The sequence below is a fragment of the Papio anubis genome, chromosome 14 (genome assembly GCF_008728515.1).
Source record: "Papio anubis isolate 15944 chromosome 14, Panubis1.0, whole genome shotgun sequence".
NCBI classification, from domain to species: Eukaryota; Metazoa; Chordata; class Mammalia; order Primates; family Cercopithecidae; genus Papio; species Papio anubis.
In genome coordinates this window covers 55,040,928-55,060,146 of record NC_044989.1, presented here as the reverse complement: position 1 = coordinate 55,060,146, position 19,219 = coordinate 55,040,928, and the positions used below count along the sequence as shown (strand labels likewise).

Genomic DNA, 19,219 nt, shown 5'->3' with positions numbered 1-19,219 from the left:
CAGTGTGACAGGCACTTGCTTATGTTTTTGTCTTTTAATTGAACATAGATTTTTGCTATACACATTCATAAACAAGGGCCTCTACTGAATACACAGGGTAAGATGGGAAGCACTAATTCCAAAATTTCTTCTAATATGCTACAAAGCCAAACTCACTTCACATTAGTCCCCAAACTCCTTCCAACACATGAAACTTTGAGCTTTCAGAGGAGTATTAGTTATTTTGGCCCAATTAGGATTAATCAGGGAACACCATACTGTGTCCCATGACTTCCTGCCTGTCTTGTTCCCTGTTGGGACCCAATCCTAAGGGCTCCGAGGGAAAGGAGGTGCTCAAGAGTCAGTAGGGTGGGCTGCAGTCCACACCGTATCGCCTACTAGCAGCACTGGCCTTGGCAAGTCACTGGTAACCGTTTTCTGTAAACCAGAGGTAACAGTTGCCCACTTCATTAGACTGTAAGAACTGAATGAGAAAAGAGTAGGAGAGTACTCTGTAAACACAAGTGATAGGGAAGTTACCATCACCATTCCTTTCCAAAAAACCCCTCCAGTTTAGCTGCGAAACTTGCCCTACACCAGTGCCTGCTGCTTGCTACCTCCAAATGCTCTCTTCACTTAGTACAAACTATGAGCTTTCACACTCTGGCTGCCCCGCCTGTGAAACTCTTCTCTTCTCCTGGACCCTGCTGGAACCCTACCCACATCCTACCCACCTACTAAGGTTTCCTGACATCCCGTCCAGAGAGCTTATTTCCCCTTCTGAACTCTAGGGCTCTGGGGCCATTCATCTGGCACTTTATCATGTGGCACTTAGGACTCTTAGTTCACTTTTCAAGTTTGTGGGATTAGACCCACATTTAATGGAGGAGTTCTGTGTCTGGTTGTTTAAAACAAAAGTAAATTCTCCCATATAAATGATGTTTTTAAAAAACCCAGCTAGGTTCCATGGCCAGTCCACAAACACTGTTTCAATAAACAACATGTACCAGTATGGTTCTCTTAACAAAGGCTTTATGAAAAAAGAGCAGCTCAATGTGGGATTTAAGGCTTAACAAATCTCATGTTAAATCTATCTTCTCCACCTAGCTCAGGCTGTTTTGAAATTAATGGTGGCAACACACACACACACACACACACGCGTGCGCACACACACACACACGCACACACACACTTTTCTGTTGCTTTCTCAGAGACTGACTGATGTAAGAAGACAGAATATAGAACGTCAGGAAACAACAGGCAAGCAAAAACCAGTGATAACTGACTTGGTGGGGTTTGCGGGAGGGCAGAGGTGTTTGGAAAACCTCACTTTATTTCAGTCAGAGGCGAGGGCTTAGTCTGGCCAGGAGCAAGGCAGAAAACTGGCCACTGTGGTGAGAACCATTCTTCACTGCAGATGCCCATGAAGGGAGGTGGCAGGCAATGGTGAGCGTCTCAAATGGGTTATGAGCTGTGGGCAGAACATTACCACCAAAGTGCAGGCCTGATATGCCAGGGGCTTCTCTCTCTCATGTCAACGCTGCTGCAGGGCAAACCTTCACCCCTCAAGTCTCATCCTAGTCTGGCCCTGAGATCTAGGTCTAATTACTAAGTGGCCAGCACAGATTCTGTGCTCACACTTTTATCTGCCAATCCGATGCTAAAGTAAAGGGTGGGTCTGTATTTTTAAGGGATTTTTCAAGTGAGACCTTTATGGAGACTTATAGATCATAGTGATTTCAGAATAAGAAATGAGAAAAGAATAGTTTTCTTTCTAATCAATCTAATCCTGACTAGCAGAAGCTTCCTGGCCCAGCCCTCAGTCTTCTCACTGCTCTATGAGCTGATACACCTGAGGCTGAGAGGGAGCAGACACTTCTGGACACAGATCATAACCAGGCCAGGACCCGAGATCTCTGCCTTCTGATGTTGCTGAGTAGTTCAAAATCAAGTTCCTTAACAACCCAAATGCCTACATAAAACTTGCTCATATTTAACTCAAATATTATTGAGCCAAAATCCAGGGTGGGGTGAGGGTGGCATTGTCTGGTTCACTAAACTAATGTTTCTTTGAACTTTAATCAGAAAACACACATGCACACAAACACACATTTCCTCCTCTGTAAAGGAACTGGCTCTAAGAATCTATTAATAAAGTAAATTGAATCACCTAGTCCCTCAAACATTTATCTGCTAGCTACTGCCAAGCTGGCGGTTAAGTGCTGGGGCTAAAATGCTGGTCGACAAAGACTGGGCTCCAGATAGAGTGCAAATGTTTATGTTACCCAGGGTTTTGGACCACTGGTGCAGAAAGCTCAGCTAATGTTATCTGATGACACACTTAGCTGGGGACATTCATTTACCCAGGCCTGGAAGCTCTAACCACCTCATTAGTTCTGGAATCTGAATATGCAAGGAGCCTTTGGGGCAAGCTCTCATGGAGGTCTCCTGCAGGGAGGATCTTTAACTTGAGGCCTTGGCAACCTCCACAGCCAAAGGCAGTGTGTGGTGTGTTTCCTTTCCAGGAAGTTCCACGAACCAAACAGACTATGAGGCCAAAGGGACTTAAAATATCCAGTCCAGATGAACAAGAGCTTTAGAGCACTCTATCTGTGGTATCTTTATTTTTGGAATAAGAAAATTAGACTGGCCAACCTATATAACCCAGGATGGCTGTGAAGAATGGGTAATACAAATGAAGGCACTTGGGGCTTTACCAAGTTCTGTAAAACCACTGACACGGACTGCTTAAGAGGCTGGAGATGGTAGCCACTGTACCATCTTCTCCATCCTTACTCTCCTAGGTATCTGGGTTCACAAAAAAACTTACTGCTAGCAAATAAGGAGAGGAGTGGGAGATACTCATACACATCTAAGAATTACGCTTTACTGGTTTTTCTCCCTACTTATACTTTTCTTGCCCTGTTCAAAATAGCAATGGGCCTGATCCCATTTATTATGGAGACATTATCAAGGACACAATCTTCTTGGTATAAAATTATTATGGGTCTTTAAAGGCAAACAATTTACTCCCTACAGCCTAGAAGATTGGACCCTATTGTAACAAAAATAAATGTTCAGACTAATTCCTATCTATGTGACCTTTAATGATTTTTTTAAGCTACTTTCAAAACACCATTTTCCCACTCCACAAAAAAAAAAAAAAAAAAAAAAAATCAATAAATAATCATACCAGGTTAAATACTAAGAAACAAAAAAACGTTGAGAGGCAGAGAAAGGAAGTCTGGTTATAAAAATTATATTTAAAGCTGCATATCACAATGATTCTAGTCTAGGCTCTCAAACAAGATTCACTTTGGAAAAACAAATCAAAATGCAATAAATGGCCTACTCAAACTCCCCGTGTGGGCCCACTCCCTCACCCCCACACCACAAACCAACTGCCTTCTTATAGCTGTCATGGTTCTGAGCAGGGGCCTCCTTTATTTGTCTAGTATGACCCACAAACCCTCACAGAAAATGAGGCCACTAGACGTACATGCTCAGGAACAAAGGGCATGGATGAAACTCACTACAGAGAAGACAGGGCTTCACTATCTTCTGGAGATCCCTGTTCTTGAACAGGAGGGCAGGGAAGAGAATACTCTTCTGGCTCCATTTTTACCCAGACTCAAAGAGGCAGTCTGTCTGTGGGCTGATAACAAATAGGACAAGGTACAACCTTAGACCCTTGCCTGCGGTAAGAGGTGTGGGGCTGGTCTGCACACAGGCCCACTGCAGCTGGCAAGCTACAGGGTGGAGATCAAGTTAAAAATAAGGCTTTCTGGCAACCCTGCCAACCGCCAGCATCATATTTTCCTGGTGATGTCAGTGCAGCTGTGGTCTCCATCCCTGGGCGTTGGCTTCTGGCTCAGACCCACCTCTACCTATGGCACTACATGTGCTCTGGGAGGATACAGCAACCAATTTCAAACCAAGGCGAGACAAAACCTGTTGGATCAGTCACAGTGACTGCTTTAAGCTTTAGTTTAAGGTGCATAAACAAGAGTCACATTAAAGAGGGCCACAGCAGCTCTGGGAAACAGATTGGGGATACAATTTTCACTGCAGGCTGACAACTTTCCTGCCTGAAAAGGCAGGGTGAATTCATCAGAAGCTCTGTTCCCAAGGAGATGACAAAACACCAGCCTCTCCCTCCACCCCTAAAATAAAAAGTATGCAAGGAAGAAAACGTCAGTGACCACTGAATTCAATGCTTGCCACCTTAAGATGGCAGCTCAGATTTTCTAGACAACCAGAAAGATGCAAATTTGGAAAACATTCCATCATCTCATGTGGGATACGGGTTCGTCTAGAAACCAGCGCCCAAGCCTGGCCCTTCAAATTCCAGCACCATGCCCTGTTTAACAGGGACCCCAGCCAAGTTCTTTCTGACCAAAGGTGGCAATCTTGCAAATTACCAGAACGAAGCGGTTTTATTACAGCTCAAGAACATCACCCAGGCTCGGAATGTGACACTAAGGATTTCTGTGAAGCGCTCAACTCACTTCTCAAGATTCTCCTCAAAACTATCAATCATTTACTGCAGAATTCAACAGGAGACAAGTCCACATTTGATTTTTCAAAAATGTTTTCCCACCTACAATGCACGGCGCTTCCTAAGATCCCCACTCACCAGCCTCTCTCCAGAGAGGACCTCCAGCAGCTTGATGAGCATCCGTCCATCTCGAAGGTCAGTGTACAGGTCTGTGATCCGGCAGGACACCCGGGCAAGGTGGGAATTGACCCACTTGGTGAAGGTCTTCTTCTGTACGGCTTCACGCTCATCTGCAAGCAGAGCAGAACTTGTTTTACCATTGACCACACATTGGCAGGAGCAGGCACATGCTAGCAGGGCCACAAGACCCCAGCCAGAGGAAGGTCAGCAAAACTGAACTCCAAGGACACCTCTACTTAGCACCCCTTAACTGCGGTCATATCTTTGATAAAGAACACTGATTACTGATGGTTCAACTTACAATTTTTTGACTTTACGATGTGTTTACTGGGATATAATCTCGTAAGTCAAGGAGCATCTGCGTAGGAACTGTCCAGTCCTTAAACATGTGAGCGCCCAGGCCCGTTGCCAGCAGAATATCCTTTGCTCCTCTTTCTTTTCTCCCATCCCTGCTGAAGAGGCAGCAGGATACAGATGACAACAAGGTCCTTTGCAGTCTTGCCCTATACCATAATACTTGACTGGTAAAATTTCCAACGTACATGTTACAGCTATTATTCCTCCAAAAGGTGGGTATATGAAAGGGTGTAGGGTAGGAAATCTCAAGCGACGGCAGAAAACTGCTTCCCTCATCTACAAAGGATTGGGCAACACTGGAAACGGTAAATTCACTCATGACCTTGATTTGCAATGACGCCCTTCACCTGCTCAGTCACACACACCAAAAACAACAAAGAAAATGGCAGGCAACATGGTAGAATGCAAAGACATTGCAGGCAACAGGAAAGCAGGGTCTGGGCCCAGGGTTTCAACAAAAATGTGATTCAACAGAGGATTCAATGTTCTCTTCTATAAAAGGAGAAGAAAACTATAATCTCCATACTGTGATCCTTTGCTGAAAAGGCAACTGTTGATTTATGGTCTAAAGTGTGATTGTTGTACATTCAAGTCATCCAGGAAACAGTGTTACACGTTTTTCAAGGCTCAGTGATCAAATTATGTCCAATTTAAAGTATAAAACTCTAGACATATTTGCCCAGAACTGGCCTTCACATACCATACAAACAGGCTTTCAAACTTCTTGCCTCTGCAGAATGTTCGAAACATAGGTCGCTGAAGACCTTCAACAGACATCCACAGAATATGCCCCGGACCCAGCCACTCATACTCCTGACTCTGCTCTCTATGTTACATACCCTATATCTAGTTCCACCAGTATGAATTTATGCCAAGAATCTAAAACCTACTCCTAGTGCAAACCCAAACCACAAAAATGACTATGCATGAATCTACAAAAAAAGCAGATAGCTCAACAATTTGGCATGTATTTCAAAACCACTGGGCAGGGTAACAACTAAAAAGCCACCCTTGCTAATAAGGCATGTGCCCAGTAGCCTGAGAGTACTGGGTTCTCAGGTTGGCCAGAAGGAGAGCAAACAGCCTTTCAGGAAGGTCTGTCTGAAGGCTTTGCTGAACTGACTCCACCACCCACCACAGGGAGGGAATGAGGCAGAGATGACATTGGTTGAGGTTTTACAGCTGCCGACCTGGCAGGAGAGTCAACTGGGGCACCTGCCAAGATCCCCGGCCACCTGCTACAGTCAGCGGCTCCTTGAGGTCCTGCCTTTCCCAAAAAGGAACTACCCATCCAGACAGAAAGAGGGCCCTTCCCCAGAGACAAAGGCCAACCAGAAACACAGGATCAAAAAGGACAGGATTAGGGGAAGGAGAAAAAGACAGTGAGGGGCAGGCTGCAGTGGAGAAGCAGCTGCACCAATAACATCATGACAGGTCCTACAGAAAAGACCACATGCATTATTGATCATGCAATCATTGTGATGGGTGGCAACTTTACTACAGTGACTCAGGAGCTGTAATTCTGGGGCTAAGCTTGGCCGTTCTGAAAGAGCAGGTCTAGAGCAGAATACATATGGTGCATTTCACAGATGGCCTCTTATCGAGGAGGCAAGTTAACTCCTAGTTTATATGTATTTAGGGTTAACAAATTTTTTTGTGAATTATAAAATCCTGTATGCGTTATACTGGAGTCAGAAAATGTCTTTAATGAAGCAAGGGAGCAAGATCAAAATGAAAACCTGCTTGGATTAAAGTATTTCTAAGGCCGGGCGCAGTGGCTCACGCCTGTAATCCCAGCACTTTGGGAGGCCGAGGTGGGCGGATCACAAGGTCAGGAGATCGAGACCACAGTGAAACCCCGTCTCTACTAAAAATACAAAAAATTAGCCGGGCGCGGTGGTGGGCGCCTGTAGTCCCAGCTACTCAGGAGGCTGAGGCAGGAGAATGGCGTGAACCCGGGAGGCGGAGCTTGCAGTGAGCCGAGATCGCGCCACTGCACTCCAGCCTGGGCGACAGCGCGAGACTCCCTCTCAAAAAAAAAAAAAAAAAAAAAAAAAAAAAAAAAGTATTTCTAAATAAACGAGCACAAAATGTGTTCCTCAGCCAACTGTCACTCTTTTGGGTGAATCACTCACTAAAGGAGCACCCCAACTTCTTTCAGGTTTTAAATTAACAGCTTCCTTTACAAGGAAACTCTGAGGATTTGCCAGAAACAACAGTCAGTAGACTTCCTTAGTGCCCTCTCCTAAAGAGTTACAGCCCAACTCCAATCCTCCTCCCCACAGAGAAGCAAATGGAGGGGTCATGGGTGGGTGCAGAGAACAGAGCTGAAACAGACTGAGATCTGTGCTGGGAGGGTTCCCCAGGGCTACCACGGTTCTTAGAATCTCAAGGTAGATGTGAGGAAAGAAGAGGGGGAAGAGATGTCAAAAATAAAAAAATAAGCTGTTGCGTTCCTGCCCTCTCTTCCTGTTCCCCTCCCTTTTAACTCTCCTCAGAGTCAGGAGCAGGCCCCGGGAAGTGCAAGAGTGCTGGAAAAATCACGCAGGGTCTAAGTTCCTCAGGTTTACACCCTCACACTGGAAAAGACATAGAAGATTCCATCCAGGGACCAGACTAGAATCAACACCCTCATAACACAAGAGGGGCAGGAAAAGGACTCAACAGAGACACACAAAGCCCCAGCCAACGAGCGTGTCCTCTTACAATGGAGCGCTTGGTGAACAGCAAATACTTCTGAAGCCAGAAGGAGGGAGACAGAGGGGAAAAGAAATCTACTCGGTGGCTCAGTAGAGGATGAGGCTGCGTGTCCTTGGGGACTCCCTCCTTTGTTCTAGCCTTCCTGGGAAGGCACAATGACATCACCCCTGCACTCCCCACCCAGGAAGACTGGGGGAGATGGGCCAGACGTCTGAGGAGGAGCACGAGGCCCTTGGCACGGATGATGAAAGGCAATCCAGGAGTGCTTCCAAGCTCAAGCTGCTGTGATTGGGGCTAGCCGCGTGAGGAGGTGTTGGGGCAGCAGAGGGCAGTGAGCCAACTTCCAGCCCTATGAGCATGAATCAACCGTGGTGATACAAGAAGGTAGCACTTACAAGCTCCATACTGGTTTGGTTATTTAGACCCAACGTTCTCCAGCAGGGGCAATTTTGATTCCTCGGCACATTTAGCAATTTGGCAATGTCTGCATACATTGTTGATGGTCATGATTCAGGGGTAGATGCTACTGGCATTTAGAGGGTAGAAACTCAGGATGCTGCTAAACATCCTAGAGTACACAGGATGGCTCCCACAACAAAGAATTATCTGGCCCAAAATATCAGCAGTGCAAGGTTGAGAAATCTTGGAATACACTCCCCAGAGAGCGCCCCCACCAAGTTGGGTTGCTATTCTTTCATCATTCTCTTTGATGATCTGCAGGTCAGCTCGAAAGCAGCAGAAATGCCCTGCCTTCAGGCCCACTCATGCCACCAAAGGCACGCCCTTTGCAGGGCAGAGGAGCAGCAGCACCAGCAGCAGGGAGCCGGGGCGGGCTGGGTTTGGGCGATGGGAGGTGGGCACTTCTGTGCCTCACACCATTTCCATTCTCCTTTTACCATTTCTGAGCCTTGTATTGCTGTTATCAAGTCCTCCCCAAGAAGGTGATGCAGGTAAACCTTTGAGTAGGTTCCCAGCCAGCCCTGCCCCAAATTTGGTAAGTGGTGCCTCCAAGGAACAAGCACTTCTGTGCCCTTGCCCTCTGGGGGTATCTCTCAGCTGTATTTGCCCCCTCTACCCTCCCGCAGTTTACTAAACTTACATACTATAAGGACTCATCTAAAGACTGCCCAGCACCAAACAAGGGGAGATAAAGTGCATGCCAAAATGTCCAGAGTGTTGTAACTGCTCTAAATTAGTTCCTTCTCCTTTTCTCCAGCAAAGAAATAGTCTCATTAATTCAAATCATTTAAGAAACTGGCCAGGTGCAGTGGCTCATGCCTGTAATCCCAGCACTTTGGGAGGCTGAGAGGTGGATCTCCTGAGGTCAGGAGTTTGAGACCAGCCTGACCAACATGGTGAAACCCCATCTCCACTAAAAATACAAAATTAGCCAGGTGGGCCTGTAATCCCAGCTATTTGTGATGCTGAGGCAGGAGAATCGCTTGAACCCAGGAGAAAAACGTTGCAGTGAGCCAAGATTGTGACATTGCACTCCAGCCTAGGCAACAAAAGCAAAACTCTGTCTCAAAAAAAGAAACTTACCAGAGGGTCATGGAATCATAAAATCTCAGGACTGAACAAGCTTTAGAACTTACCTACTTTTCTTTCAAAAAATCCCTTCTTCAACACCTGGGCCAGCTATTTAAAAAGTCCAGAACATGAGGAAATTGTATGTGTGGCAGAAGGTTGTTTAATAGTTGTATGGAAAGAAAATGACTTGTTTTTTCTTTTTTATTAAAATATAATTATAGCATTCACTGAGCATTTACTATGTCCCAGGCACAGTCGTCCTTCAGTATCTAATCCCAGTAGCTACAGGGAATTTGTTCCAGGACCTCCCTCAGAAACCAAACCTCTTATGCTCAAGTCCCTTATACAACATGGTATAGTATTTGCCTATAACCAACATACATCTTCCTGTATACTTTAGATCATCTCTAGATTATTTATAACAAATACAGTGTAAGTACTGTGTAAGTTGTCATATTGCATCTTATTTGTATTACGTTCTATTGTATTGTTAATTTTTTTCCAAATATTTTCGATCTGTTGTCAGCTGAATCCACAAATGAGGAATCTGCAGATACGGAGGGCTAACTGCACTTATAATCCCCACAACTGCCCATGAGAGTTGTTAGGAGCTAACAACTCTCCAGGCAGGCTGGCTCCAGAGCCTGGGTCCTCACTCACTATGCAATAATGCCTCATTCACAACATTTAAAAAAGTGTTTCCACCAGATGCAGCGACTTACGCCTATAATCCCAGAACTTTGGGAGGCCGGCGGGAGGATCATGAGGTCAGGAGTTCGAGACCAGCCTGAACAACATGGTGAAACCCCGTCTCTACTAAAAATACAAAAATTAGCTGGGCGTGGTGGTGCATGCCTGTAATCCCAGCTACTCAGGAGGCTGAGGCAGGAGAACTGCTTGAACCTGGGAGGTGGAGGTTGCAGTGAGCTGAGTTCATGCCACCACATTCCAGCCTGGGCGACAGAGTGAGACTCTGTCTCAAAAAACAAAACAAAACAAAAAACAAAAAACAAAACCAAAAAAAGTGTTTCCGTGATACAAGACTTAGAATCACCCATCATCTCACCATCCTAAGGAAAGTCCTTATTTTGTAAAGGGTCTGCTGCATTACTGGGTAACTCTCCATCTGTTGGGATGGTGTCTTCATCAAGACTAGGCCTGTCTCTATGGCCCAGTAAGGCTTGTACTACCTTCAGAGTATGCAGAATAGGTCTTACTTCTCCACATAAAGGCCTTCAGGTTCAAACACTTCCCACCATCCTCTCTTTGCGATGCTGTCCAATGTGGTACAAGTGGGATCCAAGATCACGCCTGAGGACCCCACCTCTAAGCAGCCTGGACATCACTTACTTACCAACACAACCCAGGACTCAAGGTAGCTGCAGCTCTGGCAGTCCAGGGAGGAAAGCGGAAAACTAAGTGAAAAAAGGACAAAAAGAACCAGCAGCCCTCCATGGGAGAAGCGTAGTGAGGCCGTCTCTGTGACATGACAGGGGTGGGAGACAGAAAGAAGGGCTCCTAACAATGGTCTCAAAATAAGCTTCTCAGGACCACAAATTCTACCAAAATGTCCTTGGAGCCCCGAGAACCTAGGAACCTGAAGTGGTTCTGAGTGTAAAGACCCAACCAGCTCAGCCTGTAGTTCCACAGGCTCAGAGATAAATAAATTAGCCAACTACTGTCAATGAGAACTACTGAGTCAAGAAACCCACCCTCAAGTGAGTGGCAACATTTACATCAGATTCTGATTCCCAGAAGGAGTAAATTATAAGGGAAATCCTAGTATGGTGCTCCTTCCTACAGACAGAATTTTGTAAGATGGTGTCTGCAATAACATTGCCATGCATCTGAATAGCACTTCATACTTTCTCATAGCTCACTACATCTTCACAGCAAACTATCAGGTAGGTGGGGCGCTAGTTATCTCCAGCAAAGCCCAAGGCTCAGTGGGGTTAAGCGCTGCTAAGTGTCACCAGCCAGTAGTGGTGAGGTCCTTGGCTCTGTCTCTCCCACTCCAGTCAGGCAAGAGGGATTAAAATGCATAGCTACACCTTCTCCTGTCATGTGCTGAGATTCACTCTCTTTTGTTGTTTGGTTTCTGACAAGCAACTTGAAATTCTCAGATGTATTAGAAAAAAAGGATGAGGTGGACGGGTGCAGTGGTTCATGCATGTAATCCCAGCACTTTGGGAGGCTGAAGCAGGTGGAAAACCTGAGGTCAGGAGGAGTTCGAGACCATCCTAACATGGTGAAACCCCATCTCTACTAAAAATACAAAATTAGCTGGGCATGGTGGCGCATGCCTGTAATCCCAGCTACTCGGGAGGCTGAGGCAGGAGAATCACTTGAACCCGGGAGGTGGAGGTTGCAGTGGGCCCAGATGGCGTCATTGCACTCCAGCCTGGGTGACAGGAGCAAAACTCCGTCTCAGAAAAAAAAAAAAAAAACAAAAAGAAAAGGAAAAAGGAAAAAAAGGTACTGAGAAACACATTTGCTTAATGGTTAAAACAAAGGGCTGTGAATATCCTCTCCATCACCATCCTCTTCTAGAAGCATAACACCTACTTCTTTTCTTCTTAGGGAATGACTGTGATAAATATTGAAAGGCTGTAATGCTTCCATATAATTTTTTTATTTTATATTTTTAAATTAATTAACCAACGAACTTATTAGAGAAGGAGTCTGTCACCCCAGCTAGAGTATAGAGGTGTGATCACAGCTCACTGTGACTTTGGACTCCTGGGCTGAAGCAATCTTCCCACCTCAACCTCCAGAGTAACTAGGATTACAGATAGGCATGCACCATCACACCTGGCTAACTTTTTCTTTTCTTTTCTTTTTTTTGGTAGAAATAGGGTCTCATTATATTATATTGCCCAGGCTGATCTCAAACTCCTGGTCTCAAGTGATCCTCCCACCTTGGCCTCCCAAAGTGATGGAATTACAGGTGTGGGCCATTGCACCCAGCCCCATATTTATTTACTCTGGAGAATTTGCTATAACCAAAAAAATGAACACTGTGTTAGCATGAGTCAAGTTACAGGATACAGAAATAGCTTTGATGAGCAGAAGGGCATTGCATGATGGAAATGATTGTACGGCATCTTTCTGCAATACCCTCAGCACAGAGTGCCAAACACAACTATATTCACCATATGCCACAGTTCTGGTTATGGAAAGGGATGGGAGCCAGGAATGAAGGAAAGCCTGAAGGCATGGAACATCCCTGGACAGAAAAAAAGGTTAATATAGAATCAGGAACTGTCAAAAGACCCTATTCATTGTTCCCCTAAAGACTGAATTTATACCTGGCTTAACAGATGGAATCTTCCTTTTACTTTTCAAGTAGTCTGAACCTGCAGGTATAACCCAATAATATTTTCTATCAGGCTCTTCAGTTGTGCTAAGATAATGGCCTACCCCCTAAGTAAGAGACGGCAATCATGTAGTTTTTGCTTTGCACAGACATATAGTTAAGTTAGGTGTAGATCTGGGTTCAAAGTAAGAGAGAAAGGAATTACAGGGATGGAAGCTAAGAAGAAATCCAAAGGAGAGGAAGCAATCCTCCCATGAACATATCCCCACTATTTAAATCGGTAATACTGTGTTAGCTGACTAATCTGAAATTGAGGGTATTCGTGAGCTTCAATATTACAAAGCGCATACTGTACCTAGAACTCTGGGTCTAAGATAAAGTCTCTTACCCTCAATGAACTAGAAATCTAGCTGGGGATACAAAATAAAAAGTTAAAAAATAACAAAAAGACATTACAAAGAAGTACAGTATCAGTTGCTAAGAGAATAATTTTGGCAATGTATTTTTGTGTGTTTTGAACAAAGCTCACCACAATTTGGGTGGTTTCAGACCCCACCTGAACTCCCCTGCCTTGTGCCTCTCTTCCAATTCTAATCCACCTTAAACATCACTACCACAGTCATGTTCCTCAAATAGTGGTTTTTCAAAGTTGCAGCACTGCACCAAAACCTTCAATGGACCCCAGCTATCCAGAAGACAGTCCAAATCTCTAGTCCAAATCTCTGAGTCTGGCATTTAAACTCCCAAACGGGCTCTCCTAAGACATCAGCTTCATCTGGGAACTTCCCTGACACACCGTCTTTTGTTCCAACCTAACAGGTCTTACTCTCATGCTCTGAACTCTCACTTTGCACGCTGCTTTTCCCCATCTTTGCTTATATCATTCTTCTAACCTGGAAGGCAGTTTTCTATTACCCTTCCTTTAAGATCCACCCAAGATTAGTTCTACCAATGTGGTCTCTTATCTTTTTATTATACATCCTGTGTCCTGTCTCTTCAATTAACCTGCAGTTGGGTCAGAGGCAAAGGCCCGATCCTATTCCTGTTTAGAACTTTAGTATATACCTGACATAAAGTAGGTGCACAATAAACATTTGTTGAATGAATCAGCAAACCTCCAGTGCCCAGTGACTAGTTTCTCAATAAACCTTGGTGGTAGTGGTGGTGGTTTCACTGAAATTGTTGAGGAGGAGGGAAATTTCAAATCACAAAGACAGGCCCTAGGCAGTTAAATGTTGTCACTGTAGAGCACTAAAAATATTTGACAGCTGAATTGTTTCTTGCAATTTTTCCTCAATGTCTGAAATATGGATAAAAATGCAATTTTGTAGTGCTGTCGTTCAGATTAAAATGGGTCCAGAGCCAACCGAAAATGTTGACAAATTTCATTTTTTGTTTGCTTGTTTTACCTTTGGGCAATTGCCACCACATACCTGTGCGGTAAACTGAAGTTGCAAAATACACAAGAGTGTGATTAGGACATTATTGTAACATATTACAACATTATTTAAACATGACCCAAACAGGCCAATTGTCACAATACTTAATTTATACCAACTATAACAATTTATCTATTAAAATTCAATTCTTGAATTGTTTTAAAGAATAAAAAAGGATCCTAACTCAAAACAAAAGAATAGTGGTAGGGTGGAGTCCCCCTATGTGCCTTAGCTTGAAAAAATAAATAAATCATTTCCCATGAGTAACATGCAATATACACAGAGCAGGAAGCCGGAAACAGGCAGCTGGCTGTATTGATAACAGAGAATCCAACTGTTATCTTGAGGCAGCAAGAGGAAGGAAACTAATCTTTTGACTGAAGTCCTCCCTGTGACGGACTAGTCTGAAGGCCTTAAATTCACGTTTGCTGATTTGTATAAAAATAGAACTTGAGTTAAAATAGTTTCCTTAACTGTTTAACTTGCTTCATGGACAAAACACATGTAAATTTCTGCTCTAAATGCATGTGAAGCAAATATGCAATTGCCTGCTAGTGCGTACAGTTTGATGGGCAGACTACAAAACTCACCATGAGCTCTCTATGACCTGGCACCTACAGGTTGCATCCGCTGGGCCGCCTCTCCTGCAGCTTCCAGAGGGTCTTTCTTCTGAGTGGCACAACCACGGTTTGCCAACGTGGAGACCAAGGCATCGCAAGGACAACCTCTGAGAGGAGACCCACAATAACTGAGAAATGAGGCTCTGTCCCCAGGGTCCTGCCTCTGTCACAGTCCTACGTCAAGGTGAGCTGCATAAAGTCACAATCCATAAGAAGCCAAGACTCTGGAGAGAGCTGAGGTTATGGTGGGGGCTTTCTCTGAAAATAAGAGGCAAAGCAACACAACCACCTCTTCTAAGATGAGAGCTAAGGTGGGAACCAGTGTGAATTAATCAATAGTAAGTTAACTGTAGATTTAAAGATAACTAAGAGTACAACTGGCTTGTTTGTAACACAAAAGATAAATGCTTAAGGGGATGGATATCCCATTCTTCATGATATGATTATTAAGCATTGCATACCTATATTAAAACATTACATGCCCCATAAAAATTTAAAAAATAATTTTTAAAATACACCTATGTATTCACAAAAATTAAAAATAATTTTTAAAAAATAAAACAAAAATACCAATAGTGTAAGGTACCAAAACCAGGAGGAAAAAGCAAATGTAAAAAAACAGAATTAGGACCTTGTGATAAAATACTCAGTAACTGTTCACCGTATTTGACTAAAAATGGGTAGCAAACTTCCAAACCGCTTTCACATACAGCAAGTTGTATCCTGAGCCTGTTAACCTGCTACTCTCCATCTCCACAGGATGGGAACTGCAGCCAGGATGACTGATCAGTTAGGGCAAAGGCTGAAGTAAGCCCAGACGTGCACTGGTGATGCTGTGTTAGGACCTTCACTCACTTTCCCTCCTTCATTACAGCCTGTTATTTCTAACTAACTGAGGTGGCTGAGGCACAGACTGGTTTTGGGATCCCCCCGAAGGTATGCTGCTGGCAAAGAAACACCCAGAATTAGAGCCTACATTTATCTGAACCCTAAAGAATCCCAAAGCACCTGAGGCACTCCATCCCACACAGGGAGTGTGGGATGGTATCTATTTAGTTCCAACCACCATCCCACACTGCCTGAGGAAAACAAGACATTACCTCCCCAAAACAAGAAGAAAAAACTCATAACCATTCATGTCTGGTCAGTTCCTTCAGATTGAGTTAAAAGATTAATTTAAAACAGGAGTCAGCAAACTTCAGCCAGTAGCCTCTTCTTATGTAGCCTGGGAGCTACACAGGTTTTACATTTTAAGAGGGTGGTTAAAAGGAGGAGGAAGAGGAAGGGGAGGATGCTGCTGATACCCCATAGAGACTCCATGTGGCCCACAAAGCCTAACAGTTATCTGGCCCTTTATAGAAAAAGTTTGGCATGTCCTGGTTTAAAACATTTCAATATAATAACACTGTTGATCCCACATCCCATTTGTTAAAACTCTACTTCAAATCAAAATCAGCTTAGCAAATAGGTACTAAGTGCTTGCTATGAACAAGGCAAGGCACCATACTGGGTATTATTTTAAATTTTGCTACTGAATATGTTGCCAAGTTAATGCTCAGTAACCACATGCATTTTCTGGTAAGTGATATTACTAGGCTCTGCCACATGTCAGGTCAGTCAAAGGGTGAACTCGGGGCCCCCTCCACTCCCCAGTGGAGCGGGTATTTATCTGGCTACCTTCACTTATCAGATGCACAGTGTGCCACCCCAGCTGTCAGGAGGGACAAACTACAGTAATCACCACAGGCTAGACCTCAAGGCTGCACCCTCACCTTCAAAGGATGAGAAGGGTGGAACAGCTTGATGCCTGATCTTCCAACTTCCCAGCCCTTCCCAGAAGGTGAAGGCTCTTCAGTTCTTACTTTGATGGACACTTCATACACCATTACCTCTTCTCCCCCAGTTCTCCATGGAAGGGGACTTCAATTCAAGGTGGGCAGGGAGTAACTTGCAATGCCCTTAGAAGTTAGGAAAAGCTTAGAACTAAATTGATACCATACACTTAATTATTAAACTTAACACAGAACGGCAGAACTTAACACAGAATGGCAGAACGTTAACACGAATACAGACTGAGTAGAAAAGAATGTTTTAAAGGGCAACAACCGTTAACAGGCACACTCAAGACTTTATGAAAGTAGTGTAATTGCAACATATGGAGGAGGGAGATGTCTGTGTGATATTTTTCCTAAGCAATATTAAAGAAGCAGTAAATATTACATTCTACACCAGTCTACCATGTGCCACACAAATTCACCAGTAAAGATAAAATCCTCTACTTCATTTTCAAGGGCTAAAGGTAGGCTTTTGTTGTAGAAGCCTTGGATTAAGCAGAGGTATTGAGAGGGAATTCAAATTTGCGATGTTTCTTATTTCATGCAATACACACAAAAAGTAGCCTTAATGTTCTATGGAGTATGTAAGCTAGTCAGAGGCAGTTTATTAAAAAATCAAATAACGTGCTCCCCGGCCCTTCCTTATTGTGGTTTTCAATCTACTCCAGGTTTCCAGAATTCTTAAGGACAAAAAGGGCAAAGAGGGAAAAACAGAACTCTTTCACACACACACAAGTCACATTATCTTCAGACATTCAAGATAGAAGAGGATTCTGCTCTACCTCAATGTTTTTGCACAGATGCCCAGAGAAGCTGACGTCGCCAACAAGATAACAGTACCAATTCCAGCCACTCGTGACAGTTTCCAACAGCTCTCCTATTTAATGAGGATGTCAAAGTTAACAGTAATTCATTGAATCCAAAAAGCTAAGGTCTGAGCGATATTTTTTCTTTTAAACCAGAGAGACATACAGACCAGAAAGAGAGGGAGTCAAAGACTTATAGCCACCACACAAAGCTGTCTACTGTGCGTGGACAGTATAGCACTGACTAAAATAATCAATCCCTGAATGAATTAATTATGGAAGCTCCCATCTAAGATAAGCTAAGATACAGAAGTCCTCCAAATAAGGCTATGCAGCATGTATAAATTTATCTGAAAAGGATTAGCATTTTGGAATAAAGAAAGCCACAGCATTGCCAAGTTATCACTTGAAACTATAGAATTAGGACAAGATTCCACTTAATGAGAAGAGAAATTATATTTAAAAATAAATGAACATAAATACAAAAGGATTTAAAAATTGGCTTCTGTTCTGAAGAACATTACACATTAGTCACCTAAACCCTTTTTGGCCAGTGACCATAACCCACTGTAGAAACATTCAGAGTTGAAATGACAGATTGATAAATTAAATACTACTGTCTCAATTCCAGTGCCAAACTCCACAATCACAGTTGTCTACACAAGTAAGCCATGGACTTCCAATGTGTGCTTGGGGAACAGTGGGGTAAAGTCGTCTCCAAACCACACTTGGATTTCAGAAGTAACGAACGACCGTGACAAGATTAAAAAACAAAATGTATAATTTTATACTGACAAGCTGCTCCCTGATTTAGAAAATCCTGAAACTAAATTTTAAAGTTTAGTACTATTTTCTAAGTGATACCCCAATGTGTAACCCAAAATTTCACTTCTCACAGAGTACTGTTCATTCAGGAAGTAATTTACTAGATGACAGGCTGACCCAATCCATGGTTAGATATTTAACTCAGCCAACTATTCCACTGCCTGAAAAATTATTCCAGGTAGAACACCAGTACCCAACATTCAGCCATAAAGGTCACCTGTCATTTTTTCATCTTGGGTTAGTCAACAGCGACCACTTATTGAGTAACTAATATAAGGACACTGGGAAGGACACCTAAAAGCATTAAGAGTTCTCTCCTTAAATATGTAAGGAGTAATTTCTGACTCCATGAGAGTTCACAGCATTAGATAATTGATACTCAGCTACCATTCAATTATTTTAAAGATATCTTAACATGTAAAAGAGAAAGTTATTGCACATAGGGTTAAACACTGAAAAACACTTCTGCTAACTTCCTTTGTGGCTTTCTTCAACCTCACACATAGTGGTTACACAAGATTTCTTTCAAAGCCAAATATTACAGAGTTTTGGCAGACAAATCCTGTAAGTACCCAGTGTACATTGCCTTGTTTTAATAAAGGAGGACAGAAAAACTGGAGGAGAAAATGACCTCAGATTCAATCCCACGATAACTACCCAACAGGCAGGGTGGCACCACAAGATCCCTCACACTGATCAGAAGAGGGTAGGACAGTTGACAGTTTATAGAACACAAGAGTGTTCCTGTGTTGTTACTTTAAATCAAACCCTATTTTGCATTATAGGAACACTAACCAAAGCTTTAAACACACTTTTATACAAGACAATGTACGGCCTGGGTCATACTGAATCTTCTAAGCTTAAAACTGGTCATCTGTCTAAATTTAATTTTCTTCAAATGAAAAAGGAAAGTTTTGAACAAGAGGGCATAAATGGGAGATCTGTTTTTCTGTTGTTCTATTTATTTTGGAAAAGCAAACCTCTTGCAGAGTGTTGCTAAACTTAAATGCAAACCTCTTCCCATAAAACAGAATACAGATCTTTATAACATCCATGGATGTATCCACGTGCAAGCCTCCCACCCCATCTCTCCCTTGTCCCTACACACAAGGCTTTATCTCCCACTCCAAAAAG

The 19,219-nt window shown here is 43.4% G+C and overlaps 1 protein-coding gene across 5 annotated transcripts in view; it reads right to left on the bottom strand.

The window, feature by feature from the left end:
* The window catches only part of SPTBN1 (spectrin beta, non-erythrocytic 1), a 215,097-nt gene that overhangs the window by 66,290 nt on the left and 129,588 nt on the right, over nt 1–19,219 (bottom strand). For all 5 annotated transcript variants that reach the window (XM_021924821.2, XM_021924817.2, XM_017947527.3 and 2 more), the window contains one exon: nt 4,616–4,767. In XM_021924821.2, coding sequence (XP_021780513.1) covers nt 4,616–4,767 — 152 coding nt within the window. The remainder of the gene's footprint in view (nt 1–4,615; nt 4,768–19,219) is intronic.